We start from the raw sequence: 20,512 nt of genomic DNA, 5'->3' as shown, positions 1-20,512 counted from the left end.
AGTTAGCTCTAACTTTAGTAAGAAAACAGAAATAGTCGGAAAAAGAAGGGTGGAACAATGCTTAATATTTCAAAGCAAGCACTTGAAAGTCTATTTCTGCTTCTTAGTAATAGGATCTCCAAGGCTCCAGAATTTATTTTAGAACTGTTTTCTGGCTCTGGGAGACTCTACTACCCCAGGTCTATGGAACTGGTGAGGATTTGGTTATAATTGTTTTGGACCTGGCATTGGATGGAAATTGCTTGCGTAATGACTTTGTCATATATCCAAGAAATATTGTGTGTTTATCCTCCTAGAGACTGGATTTGATGACCAAAAGCTCTCTCATCCCCTTTACATCTAGTGTTAAAACCCCTGACCAATGTTTTTCCCCAATTAAGAACTTAAATCAAAAAAGCCAAATGCATGTGTTTTGTATCTATTCTTTGAGGCAGCCTTGATCGAGTTTTTATGACATGGATTCAGCTACATGCTTTTGTCCCTGGAGCATTGCTTAGCTCTGTGCACATTTTTCTTTTCTCCAGCCCATCTGGACAATCTCTCTCTCTCTCTCTCTCTCTCTCTCTCTCTCTCTCTCTCTCTCTTTCTCTTATACCCTATCTTCCTTGCCTTGTCTGCTTCACTTTTCTGAATTTTTTTTTGCCCAAGTGCACTTGTATTTCTTTCTTTGAATTTTCTGAAAATCAGATAGCTTATATGGCATGGTTTTAATTTCTTTAAGACTTGAAATATTTTGCACAGGACAAGCCAGTCTGGAGATGCTTGGGTTATTAATCCACAATAAAACAAAACAAAACTTTGTTGTATTGCTTAAATATTAGCTCTTCTGATTTTAAAAATTTGATAGTTGTTGAAGTCTGTTTTCTGCTGCTGTAATAAAATAGCACAGACTTGGAAAGTTACAAAGAAAAGATATTGCTCTCAGTGCTGGAAGCTGAGAAATTCCACAATTTGGTGGCAGCACTGGGTAAGGGCCACCAGGCTACATTACAACCTGGGGAAGAGCAAGTGAACGTGTGTGATAGAGGAAGGAGGGGAAGAGGGAGGCAAACCTGTAACAGTCCTACTCTCATGATAATGAACCTACTTGTGATAATAACACTAGTCTATTCATTGGAGAGAGGAAGGATGAGTGAATGCAGTGGTAATATCTAACTACTTGAAGATAGTAATAATAAAATAATAGTAATAAATATTAGTCCATTCTTGACGGCAGAGCCTTCCAAATCTAACTCCATCTTTTTTATTTTTAATTGATTTATTTATTGTGAAAGTGATGTACAGAGGGGTTACAGTTTCATCTGTAAGGCAGTGAGTACATTTCTTATCCAACTTGTTACCTCCTCCCTCATTTTTCTCCCACCTCTCACTTCTTGATACTTTTACAATGGCAATCAATTTCAACATGAGTTTTGGAGGGGACATTCAAACCATTACAGTTATTCACATTTTAAAAGTATCCTACGTATTTACTATATCAGCCGTCAAATAACACATACGGGAGTCTATCATCCTGCTGACTAAGGGTTCACTATCTGCAGCAAACCAGAGTTTCTCATGCAGGTTCCATAGTGCACTTACCCCGACCACTGGAGACCTCTTGCGAAAGGAGGCTTTTGTTAGCCAGATTGGGAAGCCTTGCATTTTATCCCACTAGAGGATCTTGTTAACATATTGTCAGCACTCAGAAGCTCAAAGTTAAATAAAATTATTTTTATACATAGCATTCCCCAGACTTACTTGACCATGGATCCTTTCTTTCCGCATCAAATCTCCTAACATCCCGAGAGCTAGGATACTGTAGAACACACTTTGGAAAATGCTGCTCTAAGCATTTCTCCCTTGGGCAGGCCAGAGATAGATGTGAAGGCCAAACCCATGAAATGATCATTTAATCCCCCTAAAGTCAAAAGGTGAAGAACACATATGGCCTTTGTTTTTTCACTCTCCCTAATGCCCTAACATGACAGCTAGGAGCATGGTGGTGAGCATGCATGGGATAGAACCTGCCAGGACAGAGGCTTCAAGGTGGGTCAAGAAGGTGGATTGTTTGATTTTTATTAATTCGTTTTTATTTTTTACTATATTTTTACTCTCTTTAAATGCACAAAGTAGTTAATCATTCAACATGACAGTTTATGAATACAGTGCATCTTGATCAATATCACCTCCTTCATCCTTCTCCCCCATCCTTCCCAACCCTATCCATTTCTTCAGTTTTCCTAGAATATGCATTGGATATTATGGCTGCATTCGCCCCTGGCCTGTGCTTCTATACATCTGGTCTGTTTCTTTGTCTTTCTTTAGGTTTCTTACTATGTGCCATGACAGCCCAGCCCCAGGGCCAACAATATGTTTCACAATGGATGAGACTGAAGACACTCAGGAGGCAGGCCGCAGTTGGAACTGTTGGTTGTTCTCCACAGTCTTTGTCTGTCTGTCTGTCTCTTTCTCCCTGTCCTTTTACAAACCACAAATCTCCTTGTCAATCCCAGTAACATAGCAACTGGTCTGCCTTTCTAGGTCTACTTATTACCTACCTAGCAGTGTAATCAAGACATTAGTTTGTATGTTTGTGCCTTGGAGATAGAATGTGTTCTTCTCTTTGTCCTCTAAAAGTTTATTACAAGTTGGCTAACTGCTTACAAACATATTCAGTTAAAAATTATACCACTGAACTCCTGACTGGATTTAAGACAATAACCAGCTTTGCTGTCGTTCTTGGTCTTCCTATCTTGGAGGAGGAAGAAATATGTTTTCAAATTGATTTTTTTTACAAGAAAATGAAGAAAGAGACCCAAGATCTAAGAGAATATGCAGTTCCTATTACCCACCTTTCAGCACCTACATTCTTACATTGTTATATGCTTTGCTTTTAATCATTATTTGGCTAGAATTTCCCAGTGTCATGGATATTCAAATTTGTAATACAGTTGGAATACTACTCTGTAAGTTAACTGTTCAAAAATGTATGGAATACAGCCTTTGAGCTTGCCATAGGGTTCCGGAGCCAGATCATGGGATCAGAGAAAGAAGAGTCTGCATTCCACATCAGCTTGGGCTCAATTCAGCCACAGTGGGAATATTTACAGCATGAAGACTGGCAAGTGCTGTATGTCATGGGTCCTTGTCCCTTTAAGTACTGGTGGCTAAACACTTAGCAGAACACCATTTGTCTTAGACTATTTTTTTTCAGGATGACTTGATTATAGCACTTCTGGTGATCAGAAGTGTTTCAGATTTCAATAATTTTTCCAGATTTAAAATTATTTTATATGTACAATGAGTTATTTAGGGATGAGACTCAAATCTAAACAGGACATTTGTTTATGGTTCAGACACATAGTCTAAAGGTACTTTTATGCTATATTTTTAGTGCAACTGCAGTTTGGCTCTGATCTATGACATGAGGTTGGGTATGAAATTTTTCACTTGGGTCATGGTGGTGAGGAGATAATTTTTTGATTTGGGAACACTTCAGATTAAGGATGCTGAGCCTATAGAGAGTATTTCTAAAATATAAGCAAGGAGCCTTAGAACACAGTGAGTGTTAAAACAGTAATATGGTTGTCTTTAAATTTTTATTTTCCTTTATTCTTCTACCTAATCTGTTGGTTAATGAATTTTACATTGGTATGCGGGCCCAAGGTACCGTGGCTAAATATGGTTCTTACTATTCTGTTTGTCAAGAATAGCCTGCATGACTGTTATCTAATTCACTGAGCCTCTTCAGCATTATATTATGTTCTGATAATTCTTTGTGATGATCTAGGGATGAGCCTCCTTCTTCCTTGAGCAGGAAGAGGGAGATGTTTGGGGAAGTGGAGGTAAGGGGAACTACATTCAGAACTGAGCTGATGTTTGCTTGGTGCTAAGATGGCTGAGGCTTCCTCCTTGCCTGGGGAGAGGAAGGGGAGACTGGAGGGGAGGAGCCACACACCTCATTCCTGGGTCAGTGAGTCCTAGTGATGGATAGTGTTTTAGTGGGCTGGGATTACCACCTGCTGTCTTCATCACAAACCAACCCGAAGAACAGATTTCCTACCATAAAACATTATTTGTAAGTGTGATGAGCCAGATAAAGATTAAGTAGGGAAATATTTTATTGGAGGAAATGACTACTGGTCTTAAAGTGCCTTATATTTCTTCCTTTTCTTCCTCTCTACCCTCCATTCCCAGACAGATCTAGGTTTCATTCCATCTGGAGAAAATTTCATATAGGATTACCAAAAATCCAAAACTGGATTCTTAGAAAAATGTGATGATTTAAAAAAACAAACCAGAATAAAACAATTAATGACACAAAAATTGTTAACATTTCACTCTGATGCGTTGAGCGAGTAAATGATAAATGTTTCAGATATCCTGATGTTTTTCTGGATTGTGGGTTTATTTTCTTGTTCTATCTGTTGAGGAAAAGGTTCATTAAGGGGTCAGGCAGTGACCTGGGCTGCGAGAAGTCAGGATTTATTTATGAGTCACCTGAGACTGGGAGAAATCAGCAAGAACACAGGCCTATTTGGGCAGCTCAGCGCCACAGTTAGGAGCATGAATCAGGAGCTACACTATGCAGCTTATTATCCTGGCTCTGCCACTTGCTAGCCCCACGAAACTGGGCAAATTACTTGAGGTGTTGTACTTCAATTTCTTCATGTTAGAAGCATGTAGCCTTTATATGGGGCTTTGATGACTCACTGAGCACTTGTGTGTACATTTGAGAAACACTTCTCATGGGTGGATGCTGTGAGCTTGGTATGGGCAACAGCTTTATGCCCATTAGGAAACTCACTATGTTGCATGGTTGGCAAAGGGAACACAGGATAAGCCCCAGTTTATCTCCTTATCTGGCCCCAGTGGGGGCCTAGAGTACGGCCTGGGGGTCTAGAGTACGGCCTGGATAACCATTCATGCCAAGGATGCCAAAGAGTCAATGAATCAATTAAAGTTATTCATCATCATTCCTCCTCCTCCTCCTCCTCCTCCTCCTCCTCCTCCTCCTCCTCTCCTCCTCCTCCTCCCTCCTCCCCCTCCCCCTCCCCTCCCCCTCCTCCTCCCCCTCCCCCTCCCCCTCCCCCCTCCTCCCCCCCCCTCCCCCTCCCCCTCCTCCTCCCCCTCCCCCTCCCCCTCCCCCTCCCCCTCCCCCCTCCCCTCCTCCCCTCCCCCTCCTCCCTCCCCCTCCCCCTCCCCCTCCTCCTCCCCTCCCCCTCCCCCTCCCCCTCCCCCTCTCCCTCCCCCTCCCCCTCCCCCTCCCCCTCCCCCGTCCCCCTCCCCCTCCCCCTCCCCCTCCCCTCCTCCCCCTCTCCCTCCCCCTCCCCCTCCCCCTCCTCCCCTTCCCCCTCCCCCTCCTCCTCCCCCTCCTTCTCCCCTCTCAAAGTGAGAAGCAAGAGTGGCAGAGAGGGCTCAGAAGAACCTGTAGACATGGAAGAATTGCTAGAAGCAATTTCTCACCACCAAGTCTTTTCTGAGTGAAACCAAGTGGAAAAATACCTTCAGTTACTAATGAGAGGAGTAAAGTGAGTTGAACTGTTGTGGGGATTAATTTATACATCCCAAGGACCATTTAAAATGTTTTTAGTACTAAAATATAACACACATTGCTGTGGTTTAGATATACTTTGTCCTCCCCACCCCCAATTCATGTTGTAGTTTAAGAGAGGATTGTGAGGTGTTTACAGGGTAGAATCTTAACCTTTTGGTGTGTAGAGATGGGGTCTTTAGTAGGAAGTCATAGGCATAGGGTAAGTTCATTAGGGTGGGGTCCCAATCATTGAATCCTGTTGGCTTTATAGGAAGAGGGTGAAGCCCAGTACCAATGATTCCAACCTGTCATCCTAGCTACTCAGGATGCTGAGATCTGAGGATGGCAGTTTGAAGCCAGCCTGGGCAGGAAACTCTCTGAGACTCGTGTCTCTAATCAGCCACCAAAAAAGTCAGAAGTAGATCTGTGGCTCAAGTGGTAGAGCCCAAGCCTTGAGCAAAAAAAAAAAAAAAAAAAAAAAAAAGCTCGAGGACAGCTTTCAACCCCTGAATTCAAGCTCCAGGACATAGACCACACACACACACACACACACACACACACACACACACACACACACACACACACTTGTGTACACACATCCAAACACTCCCCATCTCCACATTCGGCTCCTTAGTCTTGGACCTCTGGAACCACAAACCTAAACAAAATATCTTTTATTTATAAAGGGATCTATTTTATACATTTTAATGTAGTAACACAAAATGACTATTATATATAGTATAGAAGATTGCAAAACAAAACAAAACCCAATACCTAGCCTGGTTAGTTATGGAAGGTGAACAGTCTTGTGATGACTACCCAAATGAGGAAATAGATTTTTTCCTCTTGAAAAGCATCTCTTCTTTTCCAAGAATCAATCCTTCCCTGCTTCCTAAAATTCACTTTGCTCATTTTCTGTTAATAATTTCCTTGCTTTTTATAAGTGCTGAGTTGTTCAAACTTTCTTTTTTTTAAAAAAATGGGCTACTTGAAATGTCATCATCCTATCTTTATTCAGAGTATTTCACCATGTTTTGTTTTCATTTGGTAATTGAATAACTTGTTTGGGTGAATTGGAATAGTTTCCTAACTTGACTGTGGTGCCTTTTTAAGTGCTGTGTACTGATGATGTGTGGCAGTTTTGTGGTTACATTGGATTCCTGGCTAAAAATTATTCCACTATTAGAATATCAAATCGTGAAATCAATCACTTCTTCAGAGAGCTTGACAATGGTTGCAGGACTGTGTGTTCTTGGCAGAGCCTCTCGGTCAAGTTCTTTGCCTCAAATCAGAAAGCGAAGGGTTTGAGCCCTTCTTCCTCTCTATCCTCAGTGCTAACATCACTTGGATTTGATGACTAGCCTCAGCCAGCTCTGTGGAGCAAGCTGGTGAATGAGTGAATTGAACATAAATCTGGCCACTTAGAATTAGTTGACAAATGATCATCAGAGTGAATTAAAAAATGCTCCGGGTGCTGGGGGCTTATATTTGTAATTCTAGTTACTCAGTAGGTTGAGATCTGAGGATCTGAAGCCAGCCAGGGCAGTAAAGGTCTTAAGACTCTTATCTCCATTAACCACAGAAAAAGCCGGAAGTGGTGCTGTAGCTCAAGTGATAGAGCTCTATCTAGCCTTGAGCAAAAGTTGCTTAGGGACTTGAACTGCAGCTCCACTTCTGGCTTTTTCTGTGATTAATGGAGATAAGAATGTCTACTGAATGATTTCCACCATGATTTCGAAGCTCTCACAATCTTGTAAACCAGGTTCCTTTAACCATGTATAAAAACTAAGGAGCAAGCTTTGAAGAAAAATGAAGCTGCCTAATATCACTCAGCTCCTAAACACTGGAATTTGAACCGAGACCTGCCTGTTTTTAAAGCTTCACTCTGAAACAGACTAGTTGAAAGTTGCATAGATAGATTTGCCAAAAATTAGCCCAGAACTAAAATATTTATTTAAGGAGCAACATGATAGCCAGGTAAAAATAACTGTAGCTAAAGCACAGCTCTACTTGTTGAAATGCAGACAAACAAACTTAGCCCTCACAACTCTGCTGGCCCATTTTTTTTTTTTCTGGACTCTTTTTTTTTTCTCTTAGTCTCAAATCAGTCACTAAGCATTTTGGTTGTGGCAGAGTTCATTGTGAATGTTGTCTATCTTTTTTTGTGTGTGGCTTCTTTTAAGGCAATGGCAGCTTGAGGATGTGTAAACACAGTCACACCAATCCCACGCACATGTGCCTGGCCTGACCATTTTCTGTGTTGTGTGGATCTGGCTAGATATGAGGATTTAATGCTCCCAGAGTGTTTTGAGCATTGACTGTATTCTTAATTAGATTTTTTTTGGGGGGTAGAGTCTGTCAATCTGTAGTTATAAACAGCGCCTTCTGGTTTTCTGATGACATGATGAAAATATAAATGGATTCTGCAAATTTCATTCCATTCTCTTCAACATTAAGCACTCAGAGCTGGTCTGATAATGTTGATTAAATAACCACCAGCTGGGGCTTCTGTGCTGTTTCTTTTCCAAGACAAACCAAATAGCTATAAGGAGTGATTGTTCTTAAAGAAAGTATAGTAGTATAACTGACCTCAGATGAAGAGCTGGACCTGCAAGCTAGTGTGGAAGTCCTAGCCTAGGAGGAAAGGAGAGTTGACTGTCACTTCACTCTTGTTGCTAGCTAGCCAAGTCACTTCACTTATAGAACACAATTGTAAAACAAATAGCTTTGTCTAAAAACCGAATTTGATTCTGATGGACAGAAGGGATGTGGATGGATGTATCAAAAGACCCAAGGATTCTGTGTGGGCAATGGCCTGTGGAGGGACCGTGGTAGCCAGGGCAGTTGTCTTGTTGATCAATGAAGGAGGCTTGGACCAAAGTCACTGCACACAGATTGAAAGGACAGAGCTAGAATATGCTCTGGGAAGATAACATTGATCCTGGTGGATTGAATGTGTCTCCGTGGTACTAGGGGCAGGAGAAGGCGGTGTCATCATCCATGTAGAGCAGACTAAAGGTGGAACAGGGCAGATGAGGTGGTGGATCCCGGACTTTTATACTGGTCTTATTAAGAGTGAGATATGTATGTAGTACCCAGGTGGAAATGTTGAGTGCAAAATTGGTTATCTATGGTTCTGAACTTTTATACAGTGCCATATGTAAAAATGTATGTGTTATTATCTTCATTGGTGAGAATGGAAAATCAAGTGGTACATGGAATGAGCCAGAAAGGTGAGGGTGGTATAGAAAGAGAAGAGGAGTGAAAAGAGAAGGAAAGGCCATTTTACACAATGCAGTTAGGAGGTAAGCAGGGTAGAAATTCCCCTGCAATGGAAAAGAAGTATTTATTTAATGAAGGAGGAGGAAAACTAGGAGTGTCAGGTGGCAGCAAGCCTGGGAGAGGCAAGTAACCTGAAAAGGAGGAGAGGATAACTTGTGCTTTTGAGAAGCTGGTTCAGATCAAAGGAGAAAAGCATCTTTTGAGTTGGGACATGTGGCAATATCAGAAATTAGAGGAGAGTCAATAAGAATGGTATCCTTTAAGATCAGGATGAAAAGAACCACAAAGAGGGCCAGGGAGAGAAAAATGGAATTGTGACATTGATAACAACTTTATTACTGTTGCCCCAATGGAAATGAAATATAACTAGCTCTTAGTAGGAGTCAGGCACTGTGATAAGGTTTCATGCAAATGAACCACTGATTCTTGATGCAAAGGAGTGGAGTTGGGGCTATGAGCACTACTTTAATAAGGAGGCTGAAGGTTGTACAAGTTAAGTGATGAGCCCAATGCCAGCTAGCATTTTTCTGAAGCTCCAAGTTATGCTCAGGTCTCACTCTTAACCCTTCTCAGAATGTTCAGTGAATTCAGTGAAGATGGCTGGCGGATGCTAAGCCTTGTTGACAGGGTAATAGATTCTGGATATTCAGGTAGGAAATATGGGCTGTGGAAAGAAGAATAGGATAGTGATGAAGGGGTGATTGAATTAGGGATTTTAAGAAAAGAAGCAATGTTGAGGAGAAAGGGATAGACTGAGATAGGAATGTGAAGGGAGAGGAGCTAGCACCTGGAAGAGGAAGCCAATTTAGGAAAGAGCTGGCAGGCAGGAAGAATGATAAGGAAGGTGTGCACGTGGCATATTGAGAGATGGCAAGGGCTGGGTGGTGATTGGAAAGGAAGTCTGGCCAAGTGGCCTCCCCTTCATTCTGGTTCATAGGCTGTACATGGGGTAGGAGAGTCCACCAGGATGTAATTTGGAGCATTGGGTAAAATGTTACTCTGGAACAATCTCTTTAACAGTTGGAAATTACGGAAAATGGGGAGAAACCTTGCCCAAGAGCCCTTCCCTTTGCTGCTTGCTGTCTCCTGAAGTGTCTCTTTTCTCTTTTATGGTAGGTTCAAGGGCAAGCATTCTAACACAAGGCCCTTCACTGGCTCTGACAGCTCCTGTCCTATCATTTATACCTCCCCCTCCCCCTTACCAGACCCTTGGGTTCAGTCCTTGGAGCTTTTGGTCTTTGTCCAAGAAATCCTTGTACAGGTCTTTGTGTATTCCTGAGCCTCTACTGCCTCTCTTTCCTTCAGAGAATTCCTTCTCAACCTTCAAAGCCAGCTCCAACGTCAGCCTTTCAAAGTCGTCCCGGGTTATGCTAAACAGAGGGTTTATTCTTCAGGTCTTCCGGTATTTTGTCCAGATGCAGTCTAGAAGCATGCTTAAGGGCATGAGGCTCAGTACGGCTTTGCTGTTTATTAGCTTTATGGACATAGGTAAGTTACTTAATCTCTCTTAGTCTTGATTTCCTTGAAATATTTCCTTTTGAGACAAAGTCTCCCTGTATAGGCCAGCCTCAAACTCTTGGTAATCTCCTGCCTCAGCCTCTTGAGTGAGGCTCTATGCCTGGTTTAAGAAAAAAAAATCATTTTATTATTATTTTTCTTTCCTTTCCCTCTCTCTCACTTTCTGTCTCTCTCCCTCACCCTCTTTCACTTCCTCCTTCCCTCCATTCCCTCCTTTCCCCTCCCTCCCTCCCTTCCTTCCTGGTGGGGATTGAACCAGTGCCTGGCATCTATGAAGCAAGTAACTTCTGAACCACTGGGCTATACCCCCAGCTCCTGGTGGTCTTGTATTTGAATTCAGTACCACAATCAAATACTCTGAAATTGTTATGAGGATTCAATAATTGATATGTGAGAGGCATTTATGCATTTGTCTATTGGAGCACTGGAGCACTCCCTAAGCAGGCACTCAACTCCCAGCCAGGCCTCTAGCCCCTTTGACTTTAGTTACTCTTTAGATAAAATGTCATTTGTGTCCCATCTTGTCCTGAATCTCTGCATCCTCTATATTCTACTAACACCTTGGTCTTAGTCTTGGCCTCTGAGCACAACCCTCCTACTTAAGCCTTTTATATAGCTGGGATTACAAGCATGGGCTTCTGCATTCTGCTCTTAGGCAGGCATTTAGAACAGAGAGGGCTTACAGTAGTTTCTGTTATGAATATGAATTTTTTCATTCAACGTCTTCAGTCGTGGGAAGTTGGGTCAAATGCTTCCTCCTTGCTCTGATTTTCCCCTGCCCTCATTTTCCCTCCAACAGCCTACTGTGTTGTAATGTTTTCCCTTTACCCCTGGATCAAGATTCCTATGGGGCAGGGTCCAGACCGTGTTGTTCTGACTTCACTCATGCCTTTCACAGGGCTTGGCATGGGATACGAACCCAGTAAATGATTGATAGGCTGATTATGAATTTTTACTTAAATGAGTACAATTCATCGCTATTTACAAAGTGTTCCTTTAGAATGTTGGTTCGATTTTAAAAGAAATCCTTAGAAAATAAGAAATGTTTCCCAGAAAAATGTGAAAAAATAAGAGCAATGCTGTTCTGCTTTATTTTACAATTTAGGTCTAAAAATAGGCATAACTGTTCCTATTAGTGAAGCCAGATAGGATCAGAAGGGAAGGAAACAGAAGGAGCTACCAGTAATCTTTGGTGAATTACAAAAGTGTGATTTTTTTCATTAACAGTTTACAGGAGGAAATCACAGCCTTTTGAAAAGTGTGCCTGTTTTTGTGTGATTTAAGAAAAGTACTTGTCTTTCAAAAGTTGAGTGAAAATGTACTAATCTGTGAGTGAGGGTGTATGTATGTATGTGTGTGTATCCGTGCCCATGCGTGCCTGTGCTGCTGCTGGGGCTGGAACTCAAGGCTTTGAGTTTTGGTTGAACCACACTTCCATTTCTGGCTCTTTGCTGGATAGTTAGGTAAGAGTCTTGCATACTTTTCTGCCTGAGCTGGCTTTGAATGGAAAATTTCCCATCTCAGCCTCCTGAGTAACTCTAGGATTACAGATATGAGCCACCAATGCCTGGCCTAAATCTACCAAATCTTAGTTTCAGTTGCTTCAATCCAAGGATCTTTATTTGCTCTGCAACAGAATCTTCTCTTTAAGAACACTATATGAAAGAATGCCAACCTTCATTTAAAATGTTCTTCAGACCTGTGGTTTATCAGGGTACTCTAGTTTGGCTACAGATTGCTGTCAAAAACAAAAACAAAAACACCAGAAGATGAATGAAATATTTCTGAACTACCATGTGTGCCAATGGTACCGACCAGGCTGTTTCTTGGCAATCTTTGACAATTCATAGCAATTACAGAGTGACAATGATAACAAAGTAATTAGTAGGCTGCAGCACTGAGATGTATACAATGTGTTAGATTGTAAACACATTGTAAAAAACGTTGCCATGAAGTTGTGTGGTTTTCTTTACTAGACTTTTTAAGATTATTATGATTAAAGTTCTTGCTGTTGCAGTTGTTGGCATGGTGGAGAGCAGAGCAGAGCTGTGGATGCATAGCAGACTCAGAATTATCTTTGTGCTGCATGCAGAGGAAACGGGATATGGAGGAGCTTCCTTAATCACCACTTGCTAAGAACAGTGTGATGACATGTAGTCATGTTCTCTTGCTTCGGCAATTGGCTTAATTACTAAGGCAGAGAGGAATGCTTTTCTCCTTGAAACTGATCAGTTTCTAGGAAATTATCCATTCAGCAACTATTTTCACCTGCAGGTTCCACTAACAAATATTTTGATTAGAAATTAAGGTGAATTAATCCTAAACAGGGATAATCTGATAGGCACATGGCAAACAGCTCATTTCATAATTGCTATGTAAGTACTTCTAAAGATCCCCTTGAACAGTTGATTTATTACATATTGCCATGTAGGTATTGCTGTTGCACTGGTTCATCTTTTATCTTCTGTCTCACCATTTTGGCATTCCCCTTCCCTTCCCTGATTCAGACAAACATATATACAATACCCAGGGTACCAAAATCAAATACAGTGACAACAGGGGCTAAACCATAGGTATGATATAACCATACAACTCAGAGAGGGGTGAATTGGGGCAGGGGGAGGGAAAAATGAGGGAGGAGGTAACAAATTTGACAAGAAATGTATTCAGTACCTTATGTATGTAACTGTAACCCCTTTGTACATCACCTTGACAATAAAAATTAAAACAAAAAAGATCCCTTTGAATGGAGAGATGAGTGCAAAAGTTCATATACTCATTTTAACAAGTGTGTGTGTGTATGTGTGTGTGTTTCTTTGCTTGCTTTGTCAAGAGTGTTTTTGTGTGTGTTTGTGATACTAGGGTTTGAACTTAGAGCCTTACTCTTACATGGCAAGTGCTCTGCCATTTGATCCACATCCCCCCTCAGTCCCTTTCCCTTTATATTCTCATGCTGTAGTTTGCCCAGTTTGGCCTCTGACAATGATCCTTTTACTATAGTCTCCCAAGTAGCTTGGATTACGAGTATGCTCCACTGAACCTGATTAATTTCTGAAGTAGAATCTTGCTAACTTTATATTGTTTTGCCTTGGGCCTTGAGATACCAATCTTCCTGATTCTCTGCCTCATGGGAAGCTGGGATTATAGATATATATCAAGATGCCCAGCCCTGCTGGTTTATTTTTATGTTGAACACCTCTGTACCACTGTGAGAACACTGAACACTGGCTTCTAGTATGGATGAGATAGGGCGTTATACTGGGAGACCTGGAGTGGAATTGTGGCTTGATCTAACTTACTTGCAATCCTAGCATTAATTCCAGGTAAAGGTTTATTTCTGCTTTTTGTCTGTGGGCCAGATTTTCAGGGGCCTAAGTCCTTGTTGAATCTCTGGAGCTATTCAATTTATTCTTCTAAGAAAGTTTTTTTTTTTCCTGGTACCTCTTCAACAATACTAAGATATTTAAAATAGTAAATTTTGAAAATATATCTTCCGTAATTTTCTTATCTAAGGAAAATGTGTGATATTTTCAAACAGGAAAGAATGGTTTTGTATCCATTTTCTTACTTTCCTTCAAATAATAATGAAGGGATGAAATATTCTTGGAATTACACTGCATTGGCTATTGAAGTGCTCTGGTGAGAGCTTATAAGAGGAGCATCTCAGCGTGGAATTTAAACCACTTTACAGAGTACACTTGAGACCATTTTGTGTACTCACACTGCTCCTTTTTCTTCTTCTGATAGTAAAGTAATAAATATGCATTTTAAAGAGTTTTTAGGAAAACATGTAAAACTAGCAAAATAAAAATGAAGAAATATTGAGTCGTGTGTGTGTGTGTGTGTGTGTGTGTGTGCACAGGCGTACATGCACGCATGTCCTGAAATGTCTTTCTGCTTTTAGTGTTAAGGTAATGCTGACTTAATTGAATGAAAGAACTGGAAAGTATTATTTCTTTTTTATCCTTCTTTTTTCCTTCTGCTGCTGGTACTGGAGATTGAACCCATTCTCAGTTGGTAAACCATTGAGCTAAATTAAAAAAAAAAATGAGACAGAGTCTCACTAAATTGTCCAGGCTGTCTTTGAAATTTCAATTGGCCAATGTCAGGATGCTAAGTGACTGGATTATAGGTGTGTAGCATGCCTCACTTATTTTCTCCTTTTAAATTTTCTGGAAGAGTTTGTATAGAATTCAATTATATCTTCCTTAATTATTTGGTACAGTTTAACAAGTCTGATGATTTCTTTTGGGAATGTTATCTAGCCACTTGCTGAGTAAACTATGGATTTTGTGGTGTGTGTGTGTGTGTGTGTGTGTGTGTGTGTGTGTGTGTAGAGAGAGAGGGGGGGATTTATCAAATTAAGATGAGTTGGTTACTTTATTTGCGAAATTTTATTTACAAAATTACCTTATTATATCAGTGTTGATAAAGCATGTAATAATGATGTTATCTGTCATTACTGGAATTGGAAATTTGTGTATTTTTTCCCTTGGGAAAAAATCAATCCCTCAATCCCCCAGCATTATTCAATCTCCCAGCATTATTCGGTTATCTTTCCAACATTCTGATCTGACCATCTTTTCCTCTATAAAATAGATTCTAATTTATTTTTAATTATTTTTTATGGTCAATGAGATATTCAGGATACTTAGTTAAAAATATTTAGGGATTTTTCCAGAAATATTTCTGTTGTAAATGTTTTAATTTAGTTCCATTTTGGTCAGATAAATACTTTATGTGAACATATTTTATAAATGCTTTTAAGTGTATTGAGACTTGATTTCTGACCCAGAACTTGATCTACGTTGATAAACATTCCTTGTGAACTTAAAAAAATTAAGGTATTCTCTTGTTGGGGTATGGAGTATGCTGTAAGTGTCAGAATAATTTGAATGTTGTTCAAATCTTCTATGTTCTTACTGATTTTCGTGTGTGTGTGTGTGTGTGTGTGTGTGTGTGTGTGTGTGTGTTTTGTTTCTTTTGGTGATACTGAGGTTTGAATAGGACCTCATGCTTGGTAGGCAGAAGCTTTACCACTTGCACCACAGTCTTTGCTCCCTTTGCTTTTGCTGGATTATGTCTGGACTGGGCTGCATCATGATTCTCCTATGTATACTTTCCATGTAGCCTGGATAACAAGCACATACTACCATGCCCAAATTTTTATTGGTTTATTGGTTGATATGAGGTCTTACAAATGTTTGTCTACCCTCAAACCATGATCTTCCTGATCTCTGCCTTCTGAGTAGCCAGGATTACAAATAGATTTTCTATTTACATATTTTACCAAGTATTGAGAAGAAACATTGGAATTTCTTTTTTTAAAATTTAATTTATTTATTAATTGAACACAATTTTTTTGACAAGGTGTTGTGCAAAAAGGGTACAGTTTCATAGTAGGGCAGTGTGTACATTTCTTGTGATATCTTACGCCCTGTTTTTCTATTCCTTCTCTAGGTCAGGTAGACATATATACAATATAAAATGTATCAAGAACATATACAGTAGCCACGTGGCCACGCCCAAGAAAGTTCGCCTAGGGCTTTTAATGTAATGGCGATATTAGACCGTATGTCGACAGTAGTCTTATATGAACGTACATACATAGCTTTTGAGCTATTGTATTCCCCTGAGAGGTCAATTTTTGACCTTTATAGAAACATTGGAATTTCTGACTGTAGTTGTAAATTTGTCTATTCCTTGCAGTTCTGTTTGGCTTTTGTATTTTGAATCTTTTTCTGAAATGCATTAATATTTAGGAAGACTTTGTTTTCCTGACCAGCTAAATTCTTTTTCATTCATTCTGAAATAACATTATCTGTTATTGTTCTCTGTTCTGAATGACTTCCTCCTCCTTCTCCTCTTTTTTTTCCTCCTTCTTCTCCTCCTCTTACTCCTCTCCCTTCCTCTTCCTCTCCTCCTCATCTCCCCGTTTCTTCTCTGCTGGTACTGGGGCCCAAGGCTAGCACTATACTGCTTAAGCCACACCTCTACTTTTGGGTTGGCTTTGCCTGTTAATTAAAGATAATAGCATCACTGACTTTACTACCTGGGTTGGCTTTAAGCTACAGCTCTCAGATCTCAGCCTCCTGAACAGCTAGGACTCTAGGCTTTTTCTTTTTCTGTATTAATGTAATCACTCCTGAGTCCTGAAATTTGTGCTAGCATTGCATCCCATGTTTTAACATGTTGGTGTCTTCATATTTAAAATTGTGAATTGGTAGACAGCACATAGTTGGGTCTACTCTTTTTAACTAATCTGACACTCTCTGACTTTGAATTGGGGCTTTAAGGACCATTTATTTGTATTTCATTCTACCCAATAGAGAAAAAAAAAACCTCCAAAGAAATGACTTAAATTGAACTGTAACTTATATAGTCAAAGCTACACATGGGAAGAAGATTCAGACCAACACATTTTCTCTGTCCTTGGGAATACTTATCAGCTTCAAAGGTCTTTTTTAATGTTAATCTTCCTGTTGCTTAAACCAGAAGTTTTATGCTTTTTCTTTCTTTTGTTTCTTTTCCAGCAAGTAACTGGCAGAAGTTTTGGTGATAAGGATTTTCGGACAGGATTAGAAAATGGAATCCTTCTTTGTGAGTAAGTATAACTTAGATTCTGTTTGGTTTGTTTGTTTCACTTCAGAAACATCCTCAATACCACTTACTTTGTACAACTTTTGCTATTTTATTTTTAATTTAGCTACCATAGAAATATACCACTTAAGAAAGAAAACACCTAGGCAGAAAAGGCAAGTCCGTGAGAGTGACTTGGTGCACAGTAGGGCGTGGTGGAGATCGTAGCAAAATGGGGAGGAGTTTTTGGGAGCTGCTACTTAGTTTCTATTATCTTTTATTATATAGGAATTTGGGACCAGGTAGTTTTGGGGTCGTGGAGCTAATTGGAGCAGCTTTTTTCCCCCTTTAGAATCTCAAACACAGGCAGCTTGTGCCCAGTGACGATGCTTCTGGTTGTACTCAGGCCATCTTCCAACATGGCAGGCACGTTCCTCACTCAGCCTGTTTGATGGAGGGATTCTGAGTGTTTCATTTGCATCATTGACATATAAGAACACTACAGTTTCAATTTCAGAAACCTCAGCAATTTGGCTCTCCTTAGAACAGGTGCTTCATACCATGTAGTGTCTTTTGAGATTTAGCTAGACCTTTCCAAAATTTGTGTTCTTCAAAATTGAGGTTCAGTGTGTGTCTTGTGTGAGTGTTAGGGTACAAATACAATGCTGGCAAACACAAACAGCATTGATATTGCCTTTTGTTCTAGACTCTCTCACCTTTTTATATGAGTTGGCTCCAGCCTCAATGTTAGTTGCAGTATACAGAGACCTCATGTCTTGTGTTCTCCTAAAATGTCCTGTGTTGTCTGTGAGTCTGCAGGCGCCCTGGTTCTCATCACATGGAACAGCATCTTCTGAGTCTAGGGCCTGTCTCAAGCTTAACTGTGGCCTCTAAGGTACAATGAGAAACCATTTTATTGAGAAAGTAACTGGGACATGAAGATGAAATTCCTTTGCTAAAGTCATACAGAAAAGTATAAAGAGAAAAATTTTCATTCAGGAAGTTTGATTCCATAGCTTTGGCTCTCAACCACTGTGCTGTTAACAGAATTGACATTTTTTTTAATGGGAGAAAAGAATAAGAGGTTGCTGGTGGGGTTGGAGTAAGAGATTGATATCAGAATGTCTAGAACATGAGAGTGCACTGGGTCTCAAGTAGGAAGGACTGATAGGGGCTGGTGAAATGAATAGCATCAAAATCACTGTGAGAGATCTTTGACTTTACATGGCTTTGCATACGTGACCCTCAATGGTGTCACTACAGCAGAAACTTGTGACTTACAGTAACCCACCGTCAGTTTAAAACAAAGACAGGAAGTCCATGGAATTATAACAGATGTGTTTTGCTCTCGGCATCTTCCTCTTCCTCTGTCCTTTCTGCAAATGGCGAGTAGTGGCAGTTCAGGGAGTTCAATGAGTGAATGGTTTGAGTCCTCTGCTGAGAGTTTAATCAAAAGGTCTGAGATCAAAGTGTGACAGGAGCTGCAAACCTGTCACGAGTGTGATGAGGTCAGAAATAGTAATCAAATACCACACTGGCTCTTTGAGGACACAAGGTTAAAAAGAAAAGCTTGTGAATAACCAGTCACTAAAGAAGTGGCTCCCAGAGTGGAGTGGCCTATGGCCTGTCCACTGCTGGTACCCCAGATCATTACAGAAATACAGCTCTCTGCCTGGGTTTCCCGACTGTGATTTTATTATTTAACTACAACTTGGTGGAAGTTTATCTAGATAAGTGGGAGGTACAAAAACAGATCGTTTTAGTACAGGCCTTTTTATTGTATTTTTCTATTTTGTGCTGATACTAGGGTCTGAACTCAGGGCCTGAGTGCTATCCCTTAGCTTTTTCACTCAAGGCTGGCACTTTACCACTTGAGCCATACCTCCACTTCTACTTTCTCTTTTTTTGTGTGGTTAATTGGAAATGAGAGTCTCACAGACTTTTCCTGCTTGGGCTGGCTTTGAACTGTAATCCTCAGATCAGTAGCTAGGATTACAGGTGTGAGCCACCAGCACCTAACTAACCTTACTAAGAATGGATTTTTTACATTTTTAAAGGATCGTAAATGAAAATCAATAAAACATGGGCCCATATGTGGCTTACAAAACCTACAATGTTTATTATCTAGCTCTTTACAAAGGAATTTGACCAGCTAAAAGGACTATGGAATTGATCTTAGATGTAAATTGTTTATTCTTGTTAAGTATTTGAGTTTGGTCAGTGCAAGCTGCTATGTGAGTAAAGCAAATAACTTTTTGTACAAATTTTGCTCAGGAATGTCTTTTCAAATCCTTTCCTGTCCTCCCCCTGCAGGCTTTTAATTTGAACAATTCTAAGCTTAAAGAAAAGTTACAGAATAATATAAATGATATAATGGACAGGCGAGAGCATGGTTCAAGTGGTAGAGTACCTGCCTAACAAGTGCAGTTCAAACACCATTACTGCCAAATATAATAATTTGGTAATAATAAAACAAACAGCTGCATATGCTACACATGGCATATTAGTAGTAATATCCTCATATCCATAGTTAGTACTAACTATCCTCATTTTGCTTTATCTGATTTATTTACTTGTGTTTGTGCATCTCTTTTTTCCTTGAACAAGTTAAACATAGGATGCAAATATGAAACTTAATCCTAAATGCTACCATCTATCTTCAACTACAGGGACATCCATCTATATAACTTTTCAAGACATTTAATAATGGCACAGTAATGTCTAATATATACATAGTTTAATGTCCCTAGTAATACTTTTCTACTCTTTTTCTTTCTTTTTTATTTCAGTATCAGGGCTTGAACTCAGGGCCTTATACTCTTGCTCAATTTATTGGCTCACAGCTGATACTCTGGCATTTGAGTAACACTTCCAGTCTGACATTTTGCTAGTTAATTAGAAGTGGAATCTCTGACTTTTCTACCTTGAACCTCCATCCTCTAGGTTTCAGCATCCTGAATAACTAGGATTACAGGCTTGAGCCACTGGTGCTTCTCAACTGATTTCTTTAAAATGTAGGATCCAGAATGAGGAAGTACAGAAGGATAAAAGAATGAAGAAATAAGGATAGGACAGGAAGTCTTTGGCATCACAATCTTAGAGGAAACAGAAAAGAGCTCCACCCATCAGAATCCATCAGTCCTCACTATTCAGTGCAAGAGCGAGCTCTGTAATAAGAAAGATGGCCAAGATGGCAGAGACAGGGTCAAGTGCTGTGATCCCCATAACACATCTATGCCACGTGCTAGCTTTCTCTGTCATATTTCTCTTCTAATAAACTTTCCTATTACCTTTAAGAAAATGTAGTATCCAACCAAGTGTCACACATTGCACTTGGCTAGCATTTCTCTATAGTCTCCTTAAAACTTTAACAAGTACCTTGCCTTTTTGTGTCCTTGTGGCAGGAACAGTTTTGAAAATTCCAGAACAGTTATTATTTTCTTGTTTTTTAGAAATGTCTTCAAATTGAGTTCTTCTAATTGCTTTGTCCTATGATTCAGATTGAACAGTTTAGTCTGAATACTACATAGTGATGGTATCACATTCTTTGTACACTACACAGTACTGTTCCATAAGTATTTCGTGTTATCATGAGGATTAGCTGATTGTCATGAT

The 20,512-nt window shown here is 40.0% G+C and overlaps 1 protein-coding gene across 9 annotated transcripts in view; it reads left to right on the top strand.

The window, feature by feature from the left end:
* Limch1 (LIM and calponin homology domains 1) overlaps positions 1-20,512 on the top strand; it is a 294,059-nt gene that overhangs the window by 87,085 nt on the left and 186,462 nt on the right. For all 9 annotated transcript variants that reach the window (XM_048364831.1, XM_048364840.1, XM_048364830.1 and 6 more), the window contains exon 2: positions 16,852-16,922. In XM_048364831.1, coding sequence (XP_048220788.1) covers positions 16,852-16,922 — 71 coding nt within the window. The remainder of the gene's footprint in view (positions 1-16,851; positions 16,923-20,512) is intronic.

The sequence above is a fragment of the Perognathus longimembris genome, chromosome 16, assembly GCF_023159225.1.
Source record: "Perognathus longimembris pacificus isolate PPM17 chromosome 16, ASM2315922v1, whole genome shotgun sequence".
NCBI lineage: Eukaryota > Metazoa > Chordata > Mammalia > Rodentia > Heteromyidae > Perognathus > Perognathus longimembris.
The sequence above is the reverse complement of the archived record's forward strand: the minus strand, read 5'-3'. Positions and strand labels throughout refer to the sequence as shown.